The sequence below is a fragment of the Mus musculus genome, chromosome 15, assembly GCF_000001635.26.
Source record: "Mus musculus strain C57BL/6J chromosome 15, GRCm38.p6 C57BL/6J".
Taxonomy (NCBI): Eukaryota; Metazoa; Chordata; class Mammalia; order Rodentia; family Muridae; genus Mus; species Mus musculus.
The window spans coordinates 30,469,903-30,496,870 of NC_000081.6; the positions used below are offsets into that span (position 1 = coordinate 30,469,903).

Below are 26,968 nucleotides of genomic sequence, written 5' to 3' on the forward strand. Positions count from 1 at the left end.
CAGCCATCTATTCGCTCACTGTTAATTGCATATATTCTATATTAGGTGAAAGAAAATTCATACAGCTAAATATGGATTCTACAGTTGGGACATAAACAGTTAAAGAAGAAACCTAGAGAGTTAAGTCAATACAAGAAAGTATCAATGGTGTGACTGGCAGTCAGTTCTTCCCAGGCTAAGATGAGAAATGCACCTACACAGAGCATGATACAGAGATGAGATTTATTGCCATAAAATTGAAAGGCAGAGTCAGTCTTCTTGATTCTGGGATCAGGAGACACAGAGAGGAGAGAGTGGCTTTGGGAGCAGTGAGGGCCAATGAGCATATGCAAAGTCCTTTTGAGAATATGGGTGTCTTGGTTTTCATTGAAGCCAGTCTTTCCTTTCTCCCACTAAATATGAGAAGGCTACTTTCTCTACTACTGCGAGAGTGTTGGAGAAGGACACTTCTGTCTTGCCATTGCCTTTGTTAGATATTCCCAGATTTGACAGTGACTCCCTTAAAGGTTAAGTATTGTTGTTAGAAGGAATTACTTCCATTGAGGTGTGAACTTGAACATTGCAGTGGAAATTCTTCCAATGTCTAGGAAACCCTGTCATTTTATTTTCAGATGTGGGGGAGCAGGGTAGGGAGAAAAAGTTAAAGGAGAGCATGAAAAGATGAGTCTTATGTTATGGCTGCAAGACTTCTGAGTCAGCAGTCTGTATAAAAACAATGTATGGGATTAGGCTTAGAGATCTGAAACAGTGGGACTGGCTATTGTTGTGGAAACCACTTAGCCTCTGTATTTTGGAGATGTCTCAAATAATTAAATGCTTACTTTGTTGGTGTAATACGAAGAATGAGTAAATAAAGTCATGTGAGGCTTTCAGCTAAAAATAATGGTTTTCTAGTCATTGACCCATCTCCTCACCAAGTCGGGAGAAATATTTGGTTAAAGCATGGTCTTCAAGATAATGGATGCAGTTCAAGGGGACAAAATAGTGATGGAGTTAAGTGAGTTCAGTAACCTCCAAGACTGCTTATATTCACTGTCCTCGGGAAGGCTGTGGTACCAGAAACTAGGACCAATGCATGTGAGCAAATACTTAAGATGTTGACTGTCACTTTTATATGCCATTGCCAAAGGTATAATAGGCATTCCTAACGCACAGGCACATCCAACTCATAACCTGGGGGCGTGGGGCGGGGGGGGGGGGAGGACTCAAAGTACATACTCTGGAGCCTTGTCATCTACAAATTTATAGTCTGTCATCTAAGATACTTACATGTAATTATAATTTTTTGAGGAATTACTTGGTATAGCTAACATCATCAACATAATAGTATTTCTAAACTTTTAATCAGGCCTAATGGAACCAGCATCACCTTGAACTACTCAGAAACATGGTCTTCCTAGTTCCCAGGTGTCTGTCTCTTAGCTGAATTAAGTGAATCATAATTTACTTACTAAGATACTTGAAACAGCTAACAAGGCTCTTGCCGAGATAAAGTACAGAGCAAAAAGATTAGAGCCTGCTCAGTGCAAGACTTGGTCAGAAAAGGATGCTTTGTCGTATGTCACTGCAACTGCTCTGGAAAGGTGCCTAAGAGTCTGCTTCAGTGTGCTGATTCCTGTCATCTGCTGTCTTGCTAGGTGACCCAGAATGACACCGTGGTTGTTTAAAGCATCTATCTGTCAGCTTCGTAAACTTTTGTAGACAGCTCTTTGCCATAGTTTTTGACTTTCCAATGAGGTCTACACAGCTGAACAGCTGGCATTGATTTGTTCCATTCTGTCTTGACATCATGGCTTGTTTTCCCCACATTTGCTGGACACTTGGCTGTAAGATTCCTATTATCACCCTGTCATTTCACCACCCTCTCTTCAGACGTGCCTTGCACATATCTCAGCGGGATGGAATTAACATTGCCAGAAGGTGGTGGCTATGAAGTCAACTCATTCATGTGAAATGGGAATTGGGTGTTATATAAGAAGGAAGGTCATTGAAGATTATTTCAAACTCTCAGTGGGTACACTTAAGAGGCACTAGGATGCAAACTATTGTATTTGCATGAGATACTAAGATAGAAAGACCACCATCCTCCATTGTTATCTCCTCCCTGATAAATTTGCATCCAAAGATGCTGTCTTTAGTAATAATGACTAAAATTTCATTAGCCACCATTTTGTGCCCTGAGTGAAAGTGTGTTACTGTTAGAGACCCTGAAATCATTTTCTTAGTACCTGAAGGCAGAGACAACAATGGTCTTTTATCCTCTCATTTTACATGAGGCTTATTGACTGTGTTAACACTGGTGGTTGGAAGAACGGGCTCTCATCTGGAGACAGAATGACCGGTACATGGAAACAATGGAGAAAATATTGAATCTATGTGTGTGTTTTGGGATGTCTGAAGAAATGGACAATCCTCTGAGATCTGGTTAAAAGCTTTAGTTATGGATAGAATTAGATGTTCTTAGATAGGAGTGAGAAAGAGGTCAGGCTGGAGCAAGAGGTGCATTAGGAATCTAAATCACTAGATAGGCAAATCCAGTGTCAAATGCTGGAGCAGAAAGGCTATGGAGAGACAGAGCATTGGTCCCACAAAAGGTTGAGTGGTTAAAATTCCTCCTGTAAAGAGTACATGCCCGAAAATTGACTGCTATCTTTATTTCTCACCCACTGATTTGCTCAAAATAAAATGAAGTATGAACCCAAATTCCAGAAATAGAGGACACAGGAGGAAAATTGACCAAATCAGACTTCATGGAAAAAAAAAAAGTTCTAAACCAGGAATGTGGCAAGCACCTTGATGTAGGAAGTGTTCATGCTTTAAATGAGATCATAGGGACCAACCTGTTCAAATGAGAATATTCTAGCTCAGAGAGTTCCACAGTTAGTACAAAGTCCTGCAATGTCACAGGCTCACCCTTCCTCTTAGGTGTCTTCCTTTGTCCTCCGTTGCTCCTAAATTCTCAACTTTCTTTTAGAAATTAAACTCAATAAACAAGGTGGATTGAATGCATATTCACCCCCTCTTCCCTGGCTCACAAGGCAAAGAAACATTTTTTAAGAGAATATGATGTATAAATGTAGACAGGATGGGTAAACAAATATGATTCACCAAGGCTGTGAAACATCAGTTGGCAGAATAACTTTAATTAGCCCTGTGAAAAAAGAAACAATGGTAAAACCTAAAGGCCTTACATGGAAAATATCTTAAAGCTTCATAGTAGGTGGTAGTGATGGAGGAGATGGAAAAAGTAGCAAGTTACTCATCGCAATCAAGAAAATGGAGTTCCAAAGAATGGAGAGAAATTAAGTCATAAGGAATTATACAGAATCCATCGGCAAAGGTGTGTGAGAATAGACGTAGAGGTAGAAAACCCCCCACCCCCAGAGCTCCCAAGGACTAAACCACCAACCAGAGAGTACACATGGAGGACTTATGTTTCCATCTGCATATGTAGCAGAGGGTTGCCTCATTGATGAGAGGGGAGGTCCTTGGTCCTATGAAGGTTCGATGCCCCAGCATAGGGGAATGCTAGGGTCGTGAGATGGGAGTGGGTGGGTGGGGGAGCTCCCTCATAGAAGCAGAGGGAGGAGGATGGGATAGGTGGTTTGCAGAGGGAAATGGGAAGGGGGGGGATACCATTTGAAATGTAAGTAAATAAAATAACCAATAAAGATGGTAGAGGATAGCACAGTGTTTGAGGAAGAGGACAGCTAACTATTTATATCCTTCTTTCATGGGATGGTCTCATTATGCACACTAGGAACTATCTGTACAAAACACAACCCAGGATTTCCACTCAGACTGTGTCCACATTTCTATCCTCAGTACCCAAGCATGACCTTCTGGATATAGAACTAGAATATTTTCAAAGATGCTATTTCATGGAAGAAACCACCACATATAGAAAGTAACTATGAAATTTAGAAAGAATGAAGCCACTGAAATAATAGAAAGTAGAAATAATTTCATAAATTAAATACCAAATGACAAGGAAGGGAACTTTCATAACATGTTTATCTCTTAGAAACTATAAACCCAAGAAGAGCAACAAACTGAGTTTAAAGGAAGGAATATTTGAAAACAGGGAAGAGTGAGATAATGTAGTGAAAAAGTAGAAGAGAAAGGTTAAGAGCGGCAGCTTGGGAACAGGTAGTGACTTTAGATTGTGAATGACAAGGAAACAATAATAAAAACACCATTTAAAAGAAGAATTCTAAAATAAGAAGAGGAAGCACTAAAAATATACAGTAGAATGGTTGGTTGTACTGAAATGCACAATTCACAGAAAATTCTGCAGAATATCCATCAGGTTTTCTAAGAATAGCTATTAGATTAGAAAAATCATCCAAAAGTTTGTCACATGAGCAGTCCAGAGGAGATTCAGCACACATCCTGGGAGAAAGTAGAAAAAGATTTTCCTCCAGTTAATACCTCTTGCAACTGTTCACATTCTCAACAGCAACACCGACCAAGCAGAGATAACGAAATCCATTTTGATGCTTTGAGAAGAAATAGCTTCTTTCCTAGGAGTTCACTACTCTCATACCCAGCCCTATAATTCTCTAGGCACCTGCTTGCTAAAATCGAGAGTTTTAAAAAGTCTTTACAAGAATGCTTCTCATCCATTCAGTCTTGGGAGATATTTTGTCAAGAGAGGAAATCAGGAGAAGTAAAGAAGAAAGATCCACACAGGAGGCTGAGACAGGAGATAGTAGATGCAAAAGCCTGGCAATCCAGCCATATGTAGACATGAAAGTTTGAGCAAGCCAGGGACTCTGCCAAAGATTTCTTCCATACCTTCCATCGATGGCTTCTCTCACACTGTTGGCTGGAATCTTTTCAAAGACGTTATACCATGAGAGGTATATTTAGGTACTAGAAGAACGTTGGATTGGATTTATAATAGTTACACAGACAACTCAACGAAGGAAGAACAGCAGCAAAAGGCTGCAACAGTGCTAAAAACATAAAACAAAGTGGTAGACAGGGGAGCCACCCATTTTTGAATGATTCTACAGCAGAATCAACCAACTTTAACACCCAAGAAGCTATGGCTCGTGACCTTGGTCAGCTCAGTCATAAGCAAACATGTTCCAATCCAACTTCAGGCTGGCATCTTCTCGGAGGTAAATCACAGTTTAGTGCTTAATTCTGCGTGATTTTCCCATCTTGAAGGGACAGATACTGAATAGGTAATGATTATAGATGAGGTATAGCCACAGAGTTTACATTGTTGGGGCTTCGGGTGACGTGATCTCATCATACGTTATCTTCACTGTATGCTTCTGTTGTAACTGACCAAGTTGTGTAATTCAGTTATCCGGTATTTTTCGAAGTCCACATATATCCTGAGATGGATTAAATTCAATACAGCTTCTATCTCCTCACATGCTTTTTGCATTTTGTGATAAGAACCCAAATCTAATTTAATCAACTATCAAGAATAAATGGCGTTACTAATTATTGCTGCCATAGTATACATTAGAATACTTGCTTGAGCCTGTCCCTCCTACATATCTGAAAATTGCTGTCTTTTGGCCAGATCCCGAATCTGTGTCATGGCACACAGTTCAAGGTAACTTCCAAAAGTTCAAGTTTAGATTCCACAAAACAGTGGGATTAGACAAAACACTTTGTCTGTGTTTGCTTTGTTTTATTTAACACAGTCTTCATTGGAAAATGTTGCCAATTGATTTTTGCAGTTACCATTCTTTTAAAGAGTGGATAGGATCCCATTGTGTGCATGTATATGTGTGTGTGTGTGTGTGTGTGTGTGTGATCTCCCTCTCTCTCTCTTATTCTCTCTCTCTCTCTCTCTCTCTCTCTCTCTCTCTCTCTCTCTCTCACACACACACACACACACACACACACACTATGGGATCCTATCCAATATATATACATGTATATTGTATGTATGTATATATGTATGTATGTCTGATAGTAGTGGATTTTCCATTTTCATGCAACTAGACACATCAGGAGGAGTGTTTCCCTTACAGTGTAGTGGGGAGACTCCCTGAGTCCTCACTAATGTGGCACTATGCATCATCCTTAGATCGTTCTACACTTCACCCTCAGGCCTCCCTCAGAACACATAATGATGGTTCTCATCACTTGTAATGAGGTTTTTCTTTGGGGGTGGGTGTCCTGTGCATGGAATTCTTTTCCTCTTCATGGTAGAAAGAAGGCAATCAAAACATTAATAGCTTAGCTCGTAAGAGCACATAGGAAGTCTCCCGATATGCTTGCATACCACCTTCCCATTTCTTCTAGTGCCAAGCCTCACTGTTGGAGGTTTGAATCTCATGTCACTTATTTCCTGCCAGCCATCCACACTGTAGTATGAACATCACTTCTATCCTGGTGTCTATTCTGTCTTCTCTCCTCCATTCTAATGTCTGTTCTGCCTTTGATCTTCCCAGATGAGTAAAATCATCACAAGATTATTTTTATTATTTAATTCATGACTCAGTCTAAAGTTTCAGTGCCCTCAAGTCGGTGTGTCCTTCCCATTTGAAGCTCCATCACAATGCTACATAAAACATTTATTGCAGAAATTAGATGAACCATGAGTGTTCTGATTTCAGTTTCCAAACTGACTAGCTAACCCTTTCAGTATCTTCCAGGCCCCCTCAGGAGACTTTATATGCTTTTAGACATTTAAAAACATTTAATAAACTATTTAATTAAAGGAAATAAATTATTAATCTAGGCTCCTCAGGACAAAGTTATAAAACTATATGATAATTTTCCTAACAATTCAAATGTGTTATATGAATCAGTGATGTGCTGTTTTAAAAGTAAGGCTATTTATAGCTGCTGGTATACATTCTAATAAACTTGGAGTCATAGATCCAATGTCTTCACAAATGTTTGTCCTTCATGAATCACAGTAACATCTATATATCATAGAAAAGGAATATTTAGTACTAGTTTGTATTTCTTAAAATGTCTACACTGCAGGTCATTCTCTCTGATCATACCCTTGTACAAATTCTCATCATATCCTGGTGTCTTTGGCCAGTTTCCACAGTACATATTTTATAACCTAATTTGCATCATTTCTTCTCCACTTTTCTAGATCCCACTCTGCCTTACTTTTATGATTTAGTTTATTCTCCAAATCCAGAAAAGAAAAATCTTTGCCTGTCTTTCAGGGATGTTTTGTCCACATTGAAGGAGCTCAGCAGCATGGAGCTGTGGACAGCTAGTGTTGGCTACTTCTCTACATACTTTTCTTTTCATTCCAGTTGATCTTGGATGTTCTGCAGGGCTGACTAGAGCCATTAGTCTTCTTGACTGCTTTGCCAACTCATATTATCTGACAAAAACCTAACCTGGGAGTTTATGCAGGCCTGGGTGGTCTGTGCTCATGCTAAACATCATGCTGATTCAGCAGCCTGTCATCTTTCCACCCCCACAACCCTTTCAGTATCTCCCAGGCCCACAGGGTCTAGGAAGGTAGTGGATGCTCTAGGTGCTGTTTTATCTAGGTCACAAGGGGACCTAGGTGAAGGGAGAGATGAACCCTCCACTGAATGGTCAATTATATGTCCCATTAGTTAAAATGCTTTCCAACTCAGTGGTTAATCTCAAGATAAGGCTATTCCAAGATACAGTAGATATAGCCTGAGAGTTCCCACATCTGGGAAGTGGTACACTGTAGTGGAAGTAGCCTCCCTCTTAAGGAAGGCTATTTGAACCATTGTCTTGGGGAAAGGGAAGAAATTACACAGGAAGACAGAAATGGTGGTGAGGAAATAGGTATATGAATGCCACTGAAATTTCCAGGCTAATCTACGGGAAGGGTTTTCCTCAGGGGCAGAGTCTCTTATGTAGCAGAGTAGAGAACGGAATCCTTGTACAAAAGTTACTGCAGAGCAGAGAAAGAACTATCTAAAGGCACAAGAGAAACTGGGTTTTGGTATTCAGTTAAAGATGGAAATACATGCCAGCCTTCCACAGAGGGGCTATGAATTTCCTCTGTTCATGCAATACTGAATAGAGTTCTGAGAGGCTCTTGGACCTTAATTAGCACTTAATAGGTTAAATGCCCTATTTTTTTTTTGTGAGCAAATCTTAAAGGAAAGTGTCCAAAGAATTAAATTACCTTCCAGTGACTTCATGTTGACTCAGAAGTGGTAACATTTATAGAAATATGAAGAAGTTTAGAACCCCAGAAAAGGAAAATGTTAGACATTTTAATGTCCAAAGGTCACTCTGTGTGTAGAGGAGCCCAGCCTGAGATCCACACTGACAAAAAGATGTCAACCAGCTGGATCTGACCCAAGATGCTGCTGCGAACAGATACAGACATAAGAATAGTAGCAGCATCCCTTCATGTTAACAAGAAGCCCAGTTCAATGTCCCGAACAATGGTATTGGGATTTTTATTTATCAGAGTCTGTGATAAAATACTCTGTACAGAATTAATGAAATATGGAATGATGTACAAGAAAAGACTATTTAACTTTGACTACACCAACAGAAAACACAATGAAACACAAAAAAAATTAAATAAACAATTTATGAGTTGTGGGTCCGTTCCAAGTAACACACTGTATTCTCACTGAAGGGAAAAAAAGCAGTGAAGGAAATATGTAAAGATAATGATTACATTTTCTTTTAATGTATGATAGAAGCTAACAGTCCACAAACCTGAGCAGCTCGGTGAATTCTAAATAAAAATCACGTCAAGGAACATTATCAAGATTCACATAACCCATGATAGGGAAAAGAACTGTGGAGGCAGGGAGAAAATACCTTATCTATAATCCTATAAAGTTAAGGCAAATGCAGACTTTTATAAAAATAGGGTTAAAAACAATATAAATGAGAGTTACGGTGGAAAAATAACTTTAAATTGAGATCACTTTTTTTTTTTTACATCTGAAGAGTGTTTCATCATGCATGTGTATCGCATTTTCCTTATCCATTTTAATGTTGTAGGACTTTAAGGTTGTCTCCATTTCCTTGTAACTGTGAGAATAGTTCCAGAGAGCATGGATAAGCAATCATTTGTGTGGCATGATGTTAAATTTGTTGGGCATAAGCTAAGGGTAGTATAGGTCATCCCTAAACATACAGACAAGAGTAACATTAAATGTACCTAGCAGATTATTTATGTACATATGTATTTAGCAATAATAATTGAAGATGAGGTCAGTAAGGTGAGGGGGGTCATGAATGCTGTTGTGTCGGAGAATGAGAAGAGGAAGTAATGTAAGTACAGTACTTGTGTACGAAATTCTCAAAAGTATAAAAGGGGTGCAAAATAAAGACATACTCAAGTCTTGTTAACTTTAATGTATTCTCTCTCTTTAAAAGAATGTACACTGTAAGAAATATTCAGGATATTCTTCTGAGAGAAGGATGCTGTGTCTATAGAAAGGGATGCAGACTGCTCGAAATTCTTGATATCTCTTCCTGAAGCTGTTTTCAAATGAAAATCTGTCACTGTCTCATATACATGGTCTCCCATCCCTCCTAACCATTTACTGTCTCCTGTCACTCCTGACTAGGAGTCTCAACCTTTGATCGGCTCTCTTTGCTCTTGACTACTGACTGTATGTGGTCACTCACAATCACTGACTGTCCATCACTCCTGGCTGTGATCCTGTTTCCCATGGCTCTGCATGTCGAGTGGTTCGCCTCACTTTTAACACCTAACTGGTTCCTATCCCTCCTGACTGCTGACTGTCTTCTGTTGAGCTGTAACGGTCTGCCTTTGTTCCTGACTGTCAGACTGGCATGTAGAAAGTACACGACGAGAGCAACTACAAGCTGACTATATGTCCTAGGCGTGTGTAGCTTGATTTTGAACTGTAGAGTAGATTGTTGTGCCATGTCACCATAATACAGCAATTTAAACACAAATCACAGATTTCTGTCTGGCGAGGAAGAATCTTGTATAATCTTGAACTTCATTGTTTTAAAGGTGTGTTCAATACAAAAGTATGATTTGGCTTCCTGTAACCTGGGCAGATTTAAGACTAGACATGAGCAATTAGATATTGATGTGAGGAGAAACTTCTAAAGAATTTGATTGTTAGAGAGGCGGCCAAGCTACAAGTCTGAGATTCATTCATGTTCACTTTGTAGCTGAAGTAGTTGGTGCCTTCAGATCATTAGAAGGAAAGACCGAACTTGATCCACATGTCCTCAGCTTTCTCACTCTGAGAAGAGGAGGGAATTCTCGTTTGCAAAGAGTCTTGTAATTTAATCATTAAACACATTCCACTTTTATGGATGACATATTTTTAAATAATACTAAAGGAGCCATCACAACCCTTGGTGTAAAAATGTCTTGCACAAATATCTCGAGGTCACTAATAAGATAGTGTACTCTTTTGAAAGGCAAACCCCCTAACCTTAGTTAGTTCTCCAAAAATCTACCTCTTCCCTATCTTTAGATTGCAATATTATTTTCCTTTGTTTAATTCTCAAAATATAACTGTACACATAATTTAATTTTTGAAATAAGTATGAAATTATAAATAATAACTGTTAACATTTTTCTTGAATACACCAGTTCTTATAATTTTACTTGTTAAACAACTGGGTAAAATTAAGTAGCAAAACCACTTTCACTGGGTATCGATCTCACCTAATTCTTGCTTCCAGCTTATGAAATGGGTATTGTAGCCCATCTTAAAGATGATGAAACAGATAATAAATAATTTATATCAGTCTCCTGAGGCCAGTAACTGCACATCTGTCGACTTTTCAAGCCCCTGTCTAATTCTCCAGCCACACCCTATTTCTCAAAGTTGCCACCTTGAAAACTCCTGCTCTCTCCACCCATCCTCCGGTCGTCTCAGTTCTAAGCTTGTGTTCCATACAGATGCTACCATTCATGCTTTCGGTGTGTTTCTTTCAGGAATTACAGTTTGAAAGGCTGACCCGAGAGCTGGAGGCTGAACGCCAGATCGTAGCCAGCCAGCTGGAGCGATGCAAGCTTGGCTCGGAGACAGGAAGCATGAGCAGTATCAGGTACGGGCTCCGCGCTCCCGCTGTTTTCTCTACTTGGAGTTGCCATTGCGAGTAGCTGTGTTTGCTTCCTTTGAAAGCTAGCCAGGGAACTGGGACACTTAGACGTGGGAAAGAAGTTTAAGGGGCCCGAATTAAGATTTATGTCATTCAGAGGGTGTCCAGAGTAGCTGGAATTGTACTTGAAACACTTCTTAACAAAATTAATACTTGTCCCGAATACAAACTTTGTATAATTTTACACAAAGGGAGGTTTTGCTGCAGTGAAATTGTTGGGAATCAGAAGATAGAAGATCACCAATTTTTGTTTTTATTTTTTTCCATTCAAATGATACAGAACTGCAGGTTACTAAGATGGATGTTGTGATAGCATCTAAATTGTTTGCTAATGCATAATGCATAATGTTAACAATTACTCCTTCAGAAGCAACTGCATATGGAAGAATATTTAGTAATTTATGGCTGAAAGTGGTCAAGTAGTTAGTGTGAGGCATACCTTTTAAACCATTTTTGTACTCACTTGATTACTATTATATATCCACTATAAATATATTTATAATAAAATAATTTGTAATAAAATAAATTGTCCTCAATGAGATCATGCATAAGGTTTAATTTTCTGTTCTGAAACATAGTGTATTCCTATGCCATCTGTTTCATGTTGTACTTTGGGTACTTTTCATCTGTAGGACGATTTCATGGCTAAGGAAATGGTACCATTATGGGAAAATGGATTCCAACAACTCTCCGAAGGAATGCAAGAGCATTTAGACCAAGGCAGGGAGACTGTATACAGGCTTCCTCTCTTCCATAGCATGTGTGACGCCCCTTATGGACTTAACCCCAATTACATCATTGCTTCTAAGGTCCACTTGTGAGAGCCAGCACCATAGTCCGTCATGGGTGGAAGGGTGATGGGAGATTTTGTTCTTAGGCTCTACAGACACTTTATTCTGAAAGTGACATTATGGCTTTGGTTGGCTCTTTGTTCCCTGTTCCAAGGTGAGAATTAAAATACATAGTGTCACTAGGCTTCTGGCATTATTCTCTTCTGAATTTTAAAAAGAATTGGTAGAAATATTTGCACTCTATGTCTGTGAGCTTGGTTAACATTATGGGTAGAATGTTGTTTTCTATGCCCAAAGACTTTTTGAAGGTATGTAGCTTAGTCACATTTTTTTTCTGTGATAAGACACCATGACCATGGCAACTTAGGAAAGAGAACTCATCAGAAGTCTACAGTATCAAAGGGTTAATTTGAGTTTGTCCCAAGTCGTGGCAGGAAAGGAAGAGGTGGGATTATGAGGCTACATGTGACCACAGACCGGGGTAAAAAACTGGGATAAAAGTGGGCACTGCTGTGCTGGCCTTCTTTTCTTCTTTATATTTAATCTGGCATACTAGTACATGAGATTGTGATATCCACATTCAGGTGGGTCTCCCCTCTTCAATAAAGCTCTGAAAAAAAAAAAAAAAAAAAACAAGCCTCCTGTTTCATTAGCTACCCATAATCTGACAGTGAACATTAACCACCATGCTTTGGTGTGTGTAGCTGCTCACCAGTATTTCTGTTGTTTCTGAAACTCACCTGGGAAATGTCTAAGAATCCAAACTCACCAAAGCACTAGGAGGAAGGAAAGGCCTAGTGTGCTGCATTTACTTTGGTTTTGCAAGGTTGTTTCAGAGTGCATCAATGGTGAAGAGAGAAATCAGCATGTATCCATGTTATCACGTGGTTCTGGGTCTCTGAAGAACTCTGGGCTAAAGTGTAACACCCTCTAAGAGGCCCATAAGCCTGTGATGCAGTAGGTCTATAAGCACTCACTAAGTTGACATCTGTTTTGCTTTGAAGTCTTGTAATTTGGTCTATTTACCTGTCCATTCACATTCTCCATCCTGAGGAACATTGCTTGACTCCTTTTCTAGGGAATAATCAATTTGGATATGCATACAGTGTTACTCTTCCAACTAGGGTATATACATTTCCTTAAGCAAGAAAACATGTTTGTTGTGTTGATGTCACAAGTCACTTTTGCAGAAAGCCTTTCTAAGCCATTTTAGACTATACGCTTTGCTTTTATGAGAAAATACAAGGACTGTAGACATATTATGAAGTTATTTTTCTGAACTGACACTTAAAAAAAAAGAGTTCTTTTACTTTTTTATTTTTTAATACAAAATTTGAAGCAGACGTGTCCACCACAAACATTCCTAATTTTATGCTTTTCAATGAATATGCCTCTCTATTTGATCTCTTTTCTAGTTTCCTATCCTTATGTACATTGTATTCGATTTCAATCCTAAAATTACTCATTTAACATTTCTTATTACCATTTTTTTCTTAACTCTGTATAAGTTAGGAGGAATATTCTAGGATGATTCTGGGTCCAGCACATCAATTTTATGCATAGCTTTCCAATCAACTCTTTCTTGTCCAGAAACTATAAGGGTACAGTTAGTGAACGGGGCCAGCACATATTCCTCTAATCCTTCTTTTCCTCAGTGTCAGCTCTCTGATCCTCTCTCATTTGGGCTAGAGTCTTAGGTTACTACACAGAACCATCTAGAATCATATCTATATACCTGCAAAGATAAATTAGCTTAAAGCTGCCGTGTCCTAACTTGACACAGTACAGTAACTTGCATTGGTTTCTCAACCACTAAAGTAGATGTCTGTTGATCCTCTGTTGCCTCCACTAGTATACAGGTAAGCCTTCCAAGCCAGATCTTTAGTGTACACACAGGCAATGGCCACAAGTAGTAACTGAATGTTGAGATAGTGACAGGTCACACAGAAAACCTGTTACATCTCGGCTGGGCTGCTGTTACTGTTTTGGCCGTTCTGTCCATCTTAGCACATAGAAAACTTTCCATCCTGCAAACTAGAGTCTATCTTATGCCATTTTTCTTTAGGTTATATATTTGTACATAATGTGATCATACATAACATACATCCTTTCAGTCAACAGTGAGCCACAATGCCATAGGACTATAAAACCTTTTTGATGTCATCATTTCAGTTGGTGTAAGTACATATAGTGTTGTTTACACAGTAATACAACTCTCTTCACTATGCACTTCTTAGTGTGTATGTTTGCCGTTAAATAACACAGGACTCCACATCCTTGCCATGAGTATATGAGACTATTATTTTTGTGGCATATAATTACAATATATGAAAACTACTAGCTGACATTTTCAAATAAGAACATATAAGAATATTTTCACTGTTCAATCTAGTTAGACTTTGTGAAAACTACTTGCCTTAGCAATTGCATAAGCAATAATTACCTGGAAGTTTAGGTATAGTTGGATGTAATAGTAGACTTATGTGAGTTTTAGGCTTATAGAGTATTCTGATGTCGAGAGGATGATAATGGCTTTAAAATTATAATAATTGCAGTAATTTTAAAATTATTAAAGATAACAATTATTGAGCAAATTCCATAGAGTAGGCATAACACGGTAGGGCTCAAATAAATCACATAATGTACTCTAAGTACCCTATGGAATAACTTTTAATTTTTGTTTTTTGGCAGATAAAGACATTGAAAATATTTTCTCAGATTCAAAAGATGTATGCTAATTTTTGGACCCTGGTATCCTTCTTCCCCAAATGCATGTGTGTAAATGCTATCACACAGTTTCTGCCTGTCTTGAGTGTCTTGTGTCATATACAGAACCTTCTCTGTATGTTCTGTCCTTTTCCGTTTAGGAACACAAACACCCTTTAACTGACTTTCTGCTTTTTTGTTTTTATTCATCTGCCACAATGATGATTATCTTCAGATCATTCATCTAAATATATTTCTGAGACTTATCCTTGCTCAAGTGAGATAAGATGTTATTAGTATCATTATTATATAGAGAGGTCATTCAATTTTCTCCTGTGAGGCTCTGGCTCATTCACAGATTGTCCATGGCCAGTTAATAAATTTACTAAAATTTGTGTTTGTAAAACTGGATACTGTATTAAGTCAATTGTTTTAAAATTAACAGTAGTCATCTCTTTGAGGAAGAGATGTAGGTCATTTAAAAGTCTGAAAGCCTAGCATATATAGTTACTTGGTAGCTTCACGTGATAACGTGTCTAAAGCTTTCTACCATTTTTGAAACCAAGCTTCTTTCCAAAATGTCATTTCAAAGAACTAGTACGTATAGTTCATCTAAAAATAATCAATTCACAAAATTTTATTCACAGATATCTTATCATAAAACAGATGGTAGAGGAGAACTATAATGAATTTTGAAATATAACATTTTGATTGGGAGCAAAATGAAATCTGTAAACGTTTAATTAGCCTAGAAGATTTATTTTTGCATGTTTCTATTTCGGAACATTTTTTCCCCCTCAGAGATGTGAAATGATGAGGTTTTAGTTACGTAAATTATATTTAAATTTCACCATTGTTGGTCTGAGGATGTGACTCAGTGGTAGTTGTACATGGGTAGCCTGCATAAGACCCTGAGTTCAAAGTCTATCACCCAATACAAACAAAAATAAGCACCGGTCTATTGTGTTTCTAGGTATTGAGTAGCTTTCCCTAGGAATATGTTTTTGATGTCTTTGAATTTATGTTTTCCAGCTATCAAATTGTGACAATGCTTTTCTATATCTTTACAACGATAAAGGGGAGACTGTAAGTAAGGAGCATCGTAGTTTGTCACCCCTAGCCAATCGTATATGGTTTTCTTTCTGAGCATCATAGGTTGTCATCCCTAGTCAATCGTATATGGCTTTCTTTCTAAGCAAACACACAGAGAACTGTTTTATTGTTTCTTAATTATTGAGCAACACAGATTATTCAAACCAACATTCCTTTCACTCTGAACAAAAATATGTATCGGGTAATACAGTATTTGTGTTCACAATCTAGAACAAACACTCAGAAAATGACAAGATGCAATGGAAGAAAACTCACAAAATGAACCTACAATGAACCATTTCCCCCTATGGGTTGATTGTATGGGGGCTTTGTTTCCTTTTGCTTTGTTTTTTGTTTGTTTGTTTGTTTCACTGATATTAGCTTTGAGCTTTATATCTTTTGTTTGACTCCCTTTGGGTCTTGTTTCTTCTTGTTCTTTTTCTTTTTCTCCTTCCTTCCTTCCTTCCTTCCTTCCTTCCTTGTTCCTCCTCCTCCTCCTCCTCTTCTTCTTCTTGTTCTTCATTGTCATTGACATCATCATCTTTATTCTTGGCTTTTATTGTATTATTCTTATTTCTATGAAATCTCTCCAGTTTTCTTTTCCTTTTTTTGTTTCTTTTTGTGGTTGTTTCTTTCTTGTTGTTTTGTTTGTTTTTTCAAGCTATAAACTTTCCTATGAACTGCCTTCAATGTATCCCAGAGATTTTGTAATATTGTGTTTTCCTTTGGTCCTAAAAGGGTTTTTGTCTGTTTGTTTGTTTGGTTTTTTAATTTCCTCCTTGATTTCTGTCTTGACCCAACTTTTATTCAGTAGTGAGTTCCTTAGGCTTAGGAGAGTTGGAGTCACGTACTATTACTGTGTCAGGTTCAATATGTGATTTTAGCTGTAGTATTATTTCTTTTATGAACTTGGGAATACTTGTGTTTTGTGCATAAATGTAATATTTTCTTTAATGACCATGTAATGTCTTTCCATACACTTCCTAATTAGTTTTTGTTTGAAGTCTCTTTTGTCAGTGAAATAGCTACTCCTGCTTGCTTCTTGGATCTTTTTGCTTGGAATTCCTTTTTCCATCCTTCTGCCATAGGGCAATGCCTCTCAGTGATGGTGATGCATGTGTCTCAGAGGCAGCAAAAAGATAGTTCCTGTATCCTAATCCAATCTGCAAGTCTCTTTTTATTGGGGAATGGAGAACATTAATAGCTAGAGTTATTAATGAGCAATCCTTACTAATTCCTGTTACTGATAAAGTTATTGGCATTTTTTGCTTGGTTTAGACTTTTTAGGGGTAATTGTTCTGTGAATATTATTCCTCATGTCCTCTTGGGTGTACTTAACCTGCTCTTTGGGCTCAAGCTTTCCTTCTGCTGTTCTCTTTAGAGCTGGATTGGTATGACATATGCGCAAGATACTCATTTGCGTTTGGGATCCGTGGGTATTTCCTTACCTGTACATCAGAAAACAGCGGGTCCTGGGTTTGGTCCAGCTTTCCCTCTTCGGTTCTTCATCTTGTTCACACTGCCTTTTGCAGTCAGAAAATGAATATTTCCTTCCTTTTCTGCATGTGTGAATCTGTACACGTGCTCTTGCACAGGAACATGTCTGTATATAGATTCTGGAGTTTCATGTTGGGTGTCTTTTTCAAGTGATGTCCATCTTACTTTTGAGAAACCAAATCGTCCTGAATCTGGAGCTCACACAGTAGGCTAGAGTGACGAGCAAACAAACATCAGGGATCTGATAATGCCCCTCCTTCTGGAGATAGGTTGTGAAGCTAAGCAAGAGAAATCGTGTTTCCAAAGGTTTCAGAGTTAGGTAGAGAGTTACTGGAACCTCCCTTTAGTAAAATGATAGAGGAAAGGAATGGGGAATGATTTTTTTTATTTAAAATATTTTTAAAAACATTCGATGTGCTAGGCCAATGCTATACACTTAGCTTGTTCTAGAAGCTTTACTGTTTCAGACAAAGGCTTCTTGGTTTGTTTTACTACGTTGCATGTGAATGTATTCTAATGCTCTTTTATTGAGGAGAAACCATCAAAATTTGAGATGTACGAGATTGCTGTGTTAGCAGCAGGCAGCGAAGATGTTTCCTAATTTGTTGACAGTGCAGCAGGATTTATAAGGCCCAGGATTCTCAAACATCTGGTTGTTTAGTGCCTTAAGAACTGAAGAGGTTTAAAAACTGCCACACATTGTTGCTTAATCTTATGGACTTATTTGAGAATGTAGCTCTCAGCAAGACTTTATTGAAAAGATCTGTCCAAGGAATTGACTGCCGGCTTTTCTCAAAATTTAGCAATTAACCTTCTTTCTCTAATGTGTGAATGATGGTGTCCACCTGTTGAGAACTCATTGTCATTTTAACACGCCCCATTTAAGGTGAATCATTAAATTGTGTCTTTAGAGACTCACATATTGCCTGTTAAATCATGAATTTCTGACCAATGCTTGGCTTTCTTTTAAGGAGTTCCTGTAGGGTGATGGTGAAGACTGTGGAGTTAGAACCTGTGAGTTCTAGAGTTGTATGTCAGCTTTCTATATGACCAGCTTCATGCAGGTCCTATTGTTACATGTCCCATAACTACTTGAATTTAGGAGAATGCTTACCTTTTTAGGTTTGTTACAAGGGTTCCTTATAGAAACTCAGAAAACTATAATCTTTGGCACTCCAAAGATTATTTGATACATATGGACCAGTTTTGTACTTTTACTTAATTGGTCCAAATGTAGTATGACAGTATTCATGTGACATTCATAAAAAGGAAAAAATGCCTCTCCTCTCCTCTCCTCTCCTCTCCTCTCCTCTCCTCTCCTCTCCTCTCCTCTCCTCTCCTCTCCTCTCCCCTCCCCTCCCCTCCCCTCCCCTCCCCTCCCCTCCCCTCCCCTCCCCTCCCCTCCCCTCCCCTCCCCTCCCCTCCCCTCTCCCCTCCCCCCTCCCCCCTCCCTCCCTCCCTCCCTCTCTCTCTCTCTCTCTCTCTCTCTCTCTCACACACACACACACACACACACACACACACATACATACACAGATACACACAGAGAAAATGTTTTTCTTTTAGTTGATATGAGATTATAACTACACCAAACTAAAGCATTCTAACCATTGCCATTTCTGGACAAGAACACTATGGTAAAGTTACAGATGTGGTAGGTGTATGGTGATGTGGCTAGGCCACATTGAAATATAATACTGCTTTGAATGATATCTTTTATATGGAATTTGTAGTCACTCTCATGTTGATTGCTGCTCATGCCGAGTGAATTCTTAGGTCACTATTAAAATATTGATAAAGTGTATTTAATTTCCAGCCACCTGGTACCAAGAAAGATTTGTACCAAAGAGATTAATGTGAGAATAGATAAAAGTCATTTTATAACTTAAACCTCAGAATTGTTAGTGTTCTTTGAATACCATGAATTGTTTGAGGTGCTATGGAAGCTAAAGGCATTGTGTGGAACTTGTGCCCCCTCTCAACCAAAAGAAAAGGAAAAAATAAAAATAAAAGAGCTCTGCCTATTGGTATATGGGTATGTGCCAAGAGCACTGCAAAATAAAAAAAAAAATGTACATGGGTTGTGTTCTCCTCTAGTGAGAAGAGCGGGAATGTAGAGAATCTATTATATATCCATCAGTCTATACAAGTCTTGGGCATACTATGCGCCTCACAATATAATGTGCTGGAAAACAGCTGCATATAAGAAGGGAAATTTGCCTTCTCACATGCGAGGCGCAGTCTTAAGGATCTAGACCTGTTGGCTACTGTTTAGTGAGAGGTTACCTAAAGGAAAGAGCTGGACATCAGAAAACAATGCAAACAGGAAGCCTGGGGCCAGGAGGTCTTTCACAAGCTGTTTATTATGCCAGCCAAGTTCATTAAGAATTACAGCATTTTGTATATGGTTTGCAAGGGAGAAATAGGACAGAGCCTACAGAAAGTTATTATATAATGGGATGAAGTCCGCAGCAGGCTAATCAAGCAATGTTGCACCAGGTGAGCTGGATATCATATACCAAGTGTTCAACAGGCTTGGAATTTGTAAGTCCAGTCTCTGCAGGGGACTTTCCAAGATTCCAAGGCCCTGGTCCCATCCCCAGAGTCAATTCTGCCAAGTTTGCCCCTGGGCAAAGACATGGATCTAGGTTTTCTTCGTGCTTTTGTGGGAGCCTCTGGGAAAGCTTTGGTTGGCCTGGCCCTCAGTGTTTACTGCTGTCTTAAGGATGACAATTCCTTCACCACAGCATCCTGCTCATGTAAGTATGGTTCTCTTAAATGTTCACAACACAATGTCTGTTGAGGTAAGATTTGTGTTTTTTGTAGACTACTCTTTCCCAATAGAACACACAGAGAGATGATCAAAATGGGAAGGAAAGAAATTAAATTGGTTGCTTTCCTTCAGGGCAGTACTACTGAAGTACACTTTAATCTTAACCTTGACAATTTCAAGTATTTATTAGATTGGTTAATGAACTGCATTCCAGAGGGAAAAAGTTAATCATAAGCTTTGTTGTGTGTGTGCAACACTCGGATTCAGAACAGAGGAATCATAGACTAATGAAGAAACAAAGCTCCAAAGAATATTTGAATGGTTTTAAAGAAATAACGAAAACTAAAGGATAAGGGAATCTTAAGGAAAGTATAGAGGAACAATTGGTGTTTAAGTCAGGGGATTGGATCTCCAGATTTTCACAGAAGATCTAACTGCCTGCATTCTATGGAGAATTCTTTCATTATAAGTCAGAAAAGTACAAAGTGACCGAAGCTCTGAGATGCTAATTAGATCCAGTGATATTTGCAAGGAAAGAAATTTTCATATAGTAGACTAAATTACATAGTTTTTTCAAAGTGTTACCATTTATTACAGGGCTTTAGTTTAATGTAAAAAGAATGTATTTAAAATTAGGATATATAAATATAATTTTCAGGAGTGATAATTCAAGATAGTAGCATGTGCAGTTTGAATATATAATATTTATTAGTTCATGATTTTTAAGAAAGTGTCTCTGGCCAATAACTATTAATAACTCCTCTTTGTCTCTCTGTTATCTCCCTCGGGAGGTCAGACCAAAGCATTTCTGAATTTCCCATTTTATCATTTCCTTAAGTTCTTTATATTCCCACATAGACTCATTTAATATATAAAATGTTTAGTTTTCTTGTTTTTTAATTCCACATATATGTTATACATATCTTGCACGCCGCTTTTGAGAAAGAGCTTATTTCTACTTTCCGGGATCTCTTATATTGGTGTGGACACTTTGTAGCATGTGCATTTTCTTAGCTGATACCTTCTATGTCATCATGTGACTATGTTCCAGGGGATGTGTTATGTATGCAGAATTTTCTCAAATATACAAGTTTGAACTCTGTAAACAAATGGCTGGGAACATAGCTGAATGATGTTCATGGTGTGGGCAAGCATTCGTTCTCGTGGTTATGGGATGAAGAAAAAGAACCAGGGCGTAAGGCTGAGAAATTTTCCAATTCTTCCCACGTACTCTCAGCAAATGGTTTCTGAATTATTATTTGTTCTTCTAAATCTGGTGCATTTCAAGCCTTCATTATTCTAATTTCTGCTCTAATAGAAGACTAAACACATCTATTAGCTATTGATGTTTACAATGCTCCTAAATGCTGTTCATGCATTTTGCATATTTTTATATTGATATTTTCATTTTAACTTAGGTATTTTCATGCTTAATATATTTGGTTCTGCTTGTTGCACATATTACAGTTTTGTTCTCTGAAGTCTTTGGCTTCATTCACCTGCTTGTCTCACCTTTTGATAGACAGATTGTTGGCTTTTTTTGTTTATTTGTTTTTTGTGTGTTTTGTTTGTTTGTTTTTGTTTTTACTAGCTTGTGTCTTTCCTTCTTGGTTTTAGGTTTGTGTTTCCTAGGAACTTTCCAGACCCAACCTATAATATTTAATTTTAAAATTAGACCAATTTAATATTTATATGGTTACAACTTGACACCCGCTAGCGTCGTCAGAGGACGGAGATTCAGTTGAGGAAAGGCCTCCATGAAATCCATCAGTAAGTCATTTTCTCAGTTAGTGAACAGTGGAGGAGGACGCATTGTGGATGGTGCCATCCCTCATCTGGCTCCTCCGTGGCTTCTGCATCAGCTTCCAGATTTGTACTCTGTCTGAGTTCCTATCCTGACTTCCTTCAGTACTGATGGAAGAGTAAGCCAAATAAACCTTTGCTCACCAACTTGTTTTTTGGTCATGGTGTTTCATTGTAGCAATAGAAACCATAACTAAGGTACTCAGTCAGTGTTTCTTTTGGGTTTTATTTTTAGAAACTTGGTTTTGAGTTTTTAAATTATTTAAGGGATTAAAACAGTGGTCTATGTGAGTTCCCCCATTCATTGAGAACATATGTAGCAATCTGTTGATTGTTTTAAACTCAGCATATCAATATAGATTTGATTTTCCTTTCCTCTTTTCTTTTTCTTTCCCCATGTAAACAGCTAATTGTCTCAACAGCCACTCTTCAGTAGACTTTAGTGTGCTCCTTAAACTTCAGTGGTGTCTCTGTAATGAATCACTTTTTTTTCCACAGCTGTGTGATCTACTTCTGGGAAATTGATACTTTATGCTATAAGTCATCCAACTCATGAACAAGACACCCATTTATTTCATTCTTTTAACTTGTCTCTTGGTGGAATTTATAGACATATCCTTAAAAGTTCCCTTCCCTCATTAAGTAGTTTCACGTGTGTGTCACACACTATCCTGTACCCTGTAAACATTTCAAACCAGTCATTGGGTTCATGTCCCTTAGAATGTTTTCATGGTGATTAACAGAGTTCTGAATTTCAATTATTGCATTCCCAGGAATATTTGTGTTGTGTTTGTTCTTCCAATCACGAATGCCTACTATTGACTTCTCACGCCTGTGAACTAAACTGTCAGTCTGTCCTGGGAGAGCATAGTAAAGAATATAAACTCAGTACCAAGCCCAGAGAAGCAAAACCCCTATCATTCTGAAATGCCTGACTCTCCTTTTTGTTCATACTCGGGTGTTAAGGGATGCATGTCATCTGAATTTCCACTGGCAAGTATAGCCCCTCTCTTCTTGGTGACAGCACCGCCATGGATAATGAAGTCATGGTGTTCTCCTACATAGAGAGTTTATCTCAAATTTAGCTTATAAATTGGGCACATTAAGGCTGAAAGAATGAAAACACTATGCAATAGAGACCTGGAAAAAAATGTAAAGCATGCAATATGGTAAAAACTATTTAAATTGGGTTTCTCATTCTATCACTCAAAATATCTTATTGTATTATGTCCCCTTCATATGATGATGGGAGATGCTACAGTGACTGTGCTGAAGAGGCACAAATTAAAGGATGTATGCATTGTGGCCTGCGGGTCAGCTGCTACTAGCCTTCTGCTGCTGGTCCATATGTTCAATGAGCCTAAATAATATTGTATGACCACATGTAACTGGAATTGGAGAGAGACAACTTCAGATGGGGTAGGACTCTGGATACACTATGGTTTTAAACAGAATCTGTATAAATAAGTATATATCAGCTTTGTGGTTTGTCAGTTATCTTCAGTGGGTCACAGGTGACAAAGTATATTCATGGTAACAAAACTCTCCATCTTGTTGCAAACATGACCTTTATGAGCAAAATCAGTCTTGCTTTTATTCTCTGGTAAGAAATGTTTTCTTTTCCCTACCCTACACCTTGGGTCATTTCTGGGTCTTTCTCCTTTTAAAGAATGTTTTCTCTGGAGCGGGAACTACACTGCTATAACCATTCTGATTATACTTCCGTGTCAGCATGCTACAGTCTCAAGTGAGGGCAGACATTTTCAGTGTTAGGAGTAAAAAAGAAGCCAGCCATCTTGGATGCCTCGAACAACCTTCAAATGTGGGCCTGCAAAGTGGGGCTTGCTTTAGCCAGCGCTTAGCTAAGCATCTCATGAGCAGTGGGTGCTTCCACTTGGTTACATACTTGGTGAATAAATCCTTGTTTGTTCGCAAGTTAGTTAATGTAGAGAATATATTTTAAAAAAAAAAAGTTGATGCAAGAAATTAAATAGTCCAGTCAATTTACAGATCAAAGAAATGTTTCCTTTTCAAAAGACAAAGTATAAATAGCTAATAAACCTGAAAAAAAATCAACTTCTTAACCACCTGGAAAGCAAATCAAAGCTACATTAAGATTCTATCTCACCCCAGTTAAGATAGCTATCAGCAAGAGAACAAATAACAACAAACTCTACTGAGGATATGAGGGGCACAGAGGATCTTTATGCACTTCTGATAGGATTGTAGGTAACTAGCCTGGTCACTGTGGAAATCAATGGGAGTTTCTCACAGGAGAGAGAGAGAGAGAGAGAGAGAGAGAGAGAGAGAGAGAGAGAGAGAGAGAGAGAGAGAGAGAGAGAGAGAGAGAGAGAATGTCATAGAACTACCATAGGACAGCTTTACTAATCTTATACAGTAGGTACATATTCAAAGGGATCTAAGTCTAGATTTGACAGAGACCTGTTTACTAAAGCACTGCTCATAATATCTATGCCATGGAATCCATCAACATATTAATGGACAAGACATGCACTTGCATGCGCAAGTGCACACACATACACACACACACACACACACACACACACACACACACCACTATACAATGAATTGCATTCAAGAATAAAACTATGCTATTTCCAATAATTGACTACAATTGCAGATCATTGTATTAAATAAAATAAGTCAGATACAGACAAATATATCATGTTTTCTCTTAATTTTATGTTCTCCCACTTATATGAAACAAACTTAATATAAAATAAAGTGAGGTCAGGAGATGCTTAATTGAGATAATGAAGATGTGGCATGGACTTTCACTTGATAGGTAATGTAAGATTAAAAACACATTCAACTGTCTTTCTTGAGATTTTTGAGAATTGACTTTGAAAAGCACAAATTTAAATTGATTTCATTTTGTGCCTTCTCAAGTGGATTATTATATAAACTCTTCATTTCTAAAACTTGCCCTCACAAAGTGAGAACATTCATTGTATATTTTAAATGGCAATACTCTATGTGTCATTGATCACAGTTAGTAACAGAACATTTGGTATTAGTGGATGGTTTATATCAATGACCTACAGTGGTAGCTTTAGATATATTAGCAATTATTTCAAAACTAATCAGAGATAATGCCCATGACCCTCATTTAGAGACTTGGCCATAAAAATGCATGGAAGTATTGTTTAAAAGATGGTGGAGCTTAGACCACCATCATTCTTTATTAGTCATTAGTCATTCTTTATTTTGAAACAGTTCATGTCTTTGCTTTCCTACCATGAAAGTCGATTTGTCCCAACAGGAAGTTGCCTGCAGCATTATACAGGTTCTGGGTTACAACCTCACTCAATTCATTCCTGAGACTGGAGCTGGGCTGTGTTATTTGTAGCAACCTCATAGTCCATGCTTTCGGCCAACTAATCCATTGTACTGACTTGTTTTATGTCAAGTTGACACAGCTGGAGACATTGGTGAAGATAGCACTTCAACTGAGAAATTGTTAGTTTAGCTATGGGCAAGTTTGTGGTGTACATTCTTGGTTGACAATGGATGTGAGAGGTCCCAGTTCTCTAAATGTTACCAACCCTGACTGCTGGTCGTCTAGGAAAGGAGCCTGAGCAAACTACAAGGAACAAGCCAGTAGCAGCATTCTTCCATTGAGTCTGCATCAACTCTTGTCTCCAGATTTATACTGAGTTCCTGTTTTGATTTTGCTCAGTAAAGGATTGGGCTAGGGAATAATAAATTGAAAAACAAAAGTCTCTTCTCCCCAGGTTGATTTTGGTCAGTGGTGTTTTATGACAGCAATAGGAAACCTAAAAGAGAAAGTCATTTAAGGTGTACTTTGCCTTTTAGTATATGTTAATTATTCAATATAAGGGGTTTCATTGTAGCATTTTCACACACATACAGGGATACACTGTGATCATGGTCACTCCCGCCATGGCTCCTCTTTCTATGTTTCCTTCCACATCACTGATTGTCATTGTCTTTCCATGTCATGCTTTCCATTCCATATTCTACATAGAAGAGAAAAAACATGACAGTTACTTGTCTTTGTGAAACTCCTTTGACTTCATAGGATCTATTGTTCCATCCATCTTCCTGAAAACAACTATCCCATTCATTTATAGCTCAATAAAACTCCCTTGTGTGTCTATACTGTGCCACCTTTCCCTCATCCTTTGATTGTTCACTAGACTAAGTCCATCATTTAGCTATTCTGCATGTTGCCATAAATATGACAGTGCAAAGATTGCTGTAGTAACCCAGCTTTGACACTTTGGGGTAAAATGTGTAACTATTACAATACATGAGATGAAAACTTTTCAGAACTATAATTCTGGTTTTCACAGGACTAGACACATTCCAAGCCTACCACCAGTATATTTTTCTTCTCCATCCCCCATCCTCAGTTGTATTCCTCTTGTCAGTTGTATTCCTGATGATAGCCCTGCCAACACCAAATCACGAGGTGCCTCTAATCTTGATAATTAATCGGTGGTTTGGAGGACATAGGTCTTTAAGGGAACAAAAGATTTTTGTTGTAGTTGTTTTAATTTAATTATATGGTGCCAAAAAAAGCATTAGGTACCATTGTGGCTTGTGTTCATGCAAAGGCGAAAGGACATAGACAAGCTTATGTATATCTTATTTGGCATAGGATGATGTGAACAGAGGGTCAGAAAAGTCTCTCTGTCACAATAACGACATAGCAATGCAGTTTATGAGGAACAGAGAAGTCAACTGAGGAGTAAGTGTTGACACAATCCCTTGTGTTCATAGAGAAAAAGAAAGAAAGAAAATGAAATGACACCAGTCTTGATCTGCATAATTGAAAAGCAGCTACAAACATACCATATCAGAGATTGTAACAGAAAAAGCATAGCTTTACAGTTAATGGGCGTAACCCCGTAGGAATTGCTTTAATTTCTTAAATTATGTGAAGATTGAAAACAGGTTTTTTTTTTTTTAAGAATTGAGCTGATTTATTATTTAACATAAAGGAAAAATGTACAGACATGATATTTGCCAAACATATAAAAGACCGTATCATAACATCTATAACATGCCTTCATGTCTGCAGTACATTTAAAGAATTGCTCATTTACTTTTAAATATTTATCTACTTCAATACTTTTGTCAACATATCACAATATAGAAACATTTGGGAAGAAGATTTCTTTTTTTTTTTTTTTTTTTTTTTTTTTTCTTAACAGCCATAAAACAAAAGGAGCGCTGACTGGTGGAAGGCTACACAGTGTGTGTAGTTTACCAA

The 26,968-nt window shown here is 38.0% G+C and overlaps 1 protein-coding gene across 6 annotated transcripts in view; it reads left to right on the forward strand.

Annotated features, from left to right (window-relative positions):
• Ctnnd2 (catenin (cadherin associated protein), delta 2) overlaps positions 1-26,968 on the forward strand; it is an 856,811-nt gene that overhangs the window by 297,369 nt on the left and 532,474 nt on the right. For all 6 annotated transcript variants that reach the window (NM_008729.3, NM_001355502.2, XM_006520033.3 and 3 more), the window contains one exon: positions 10,880-10,992. In NM_008729.3, the coding sequence (NP_032755.2) occupies positions 10,880-10,992 (113 nt within the window). The remainder of the gene's footprint in view (positions 1-10,879; positions 10,993-26,968) is intronic.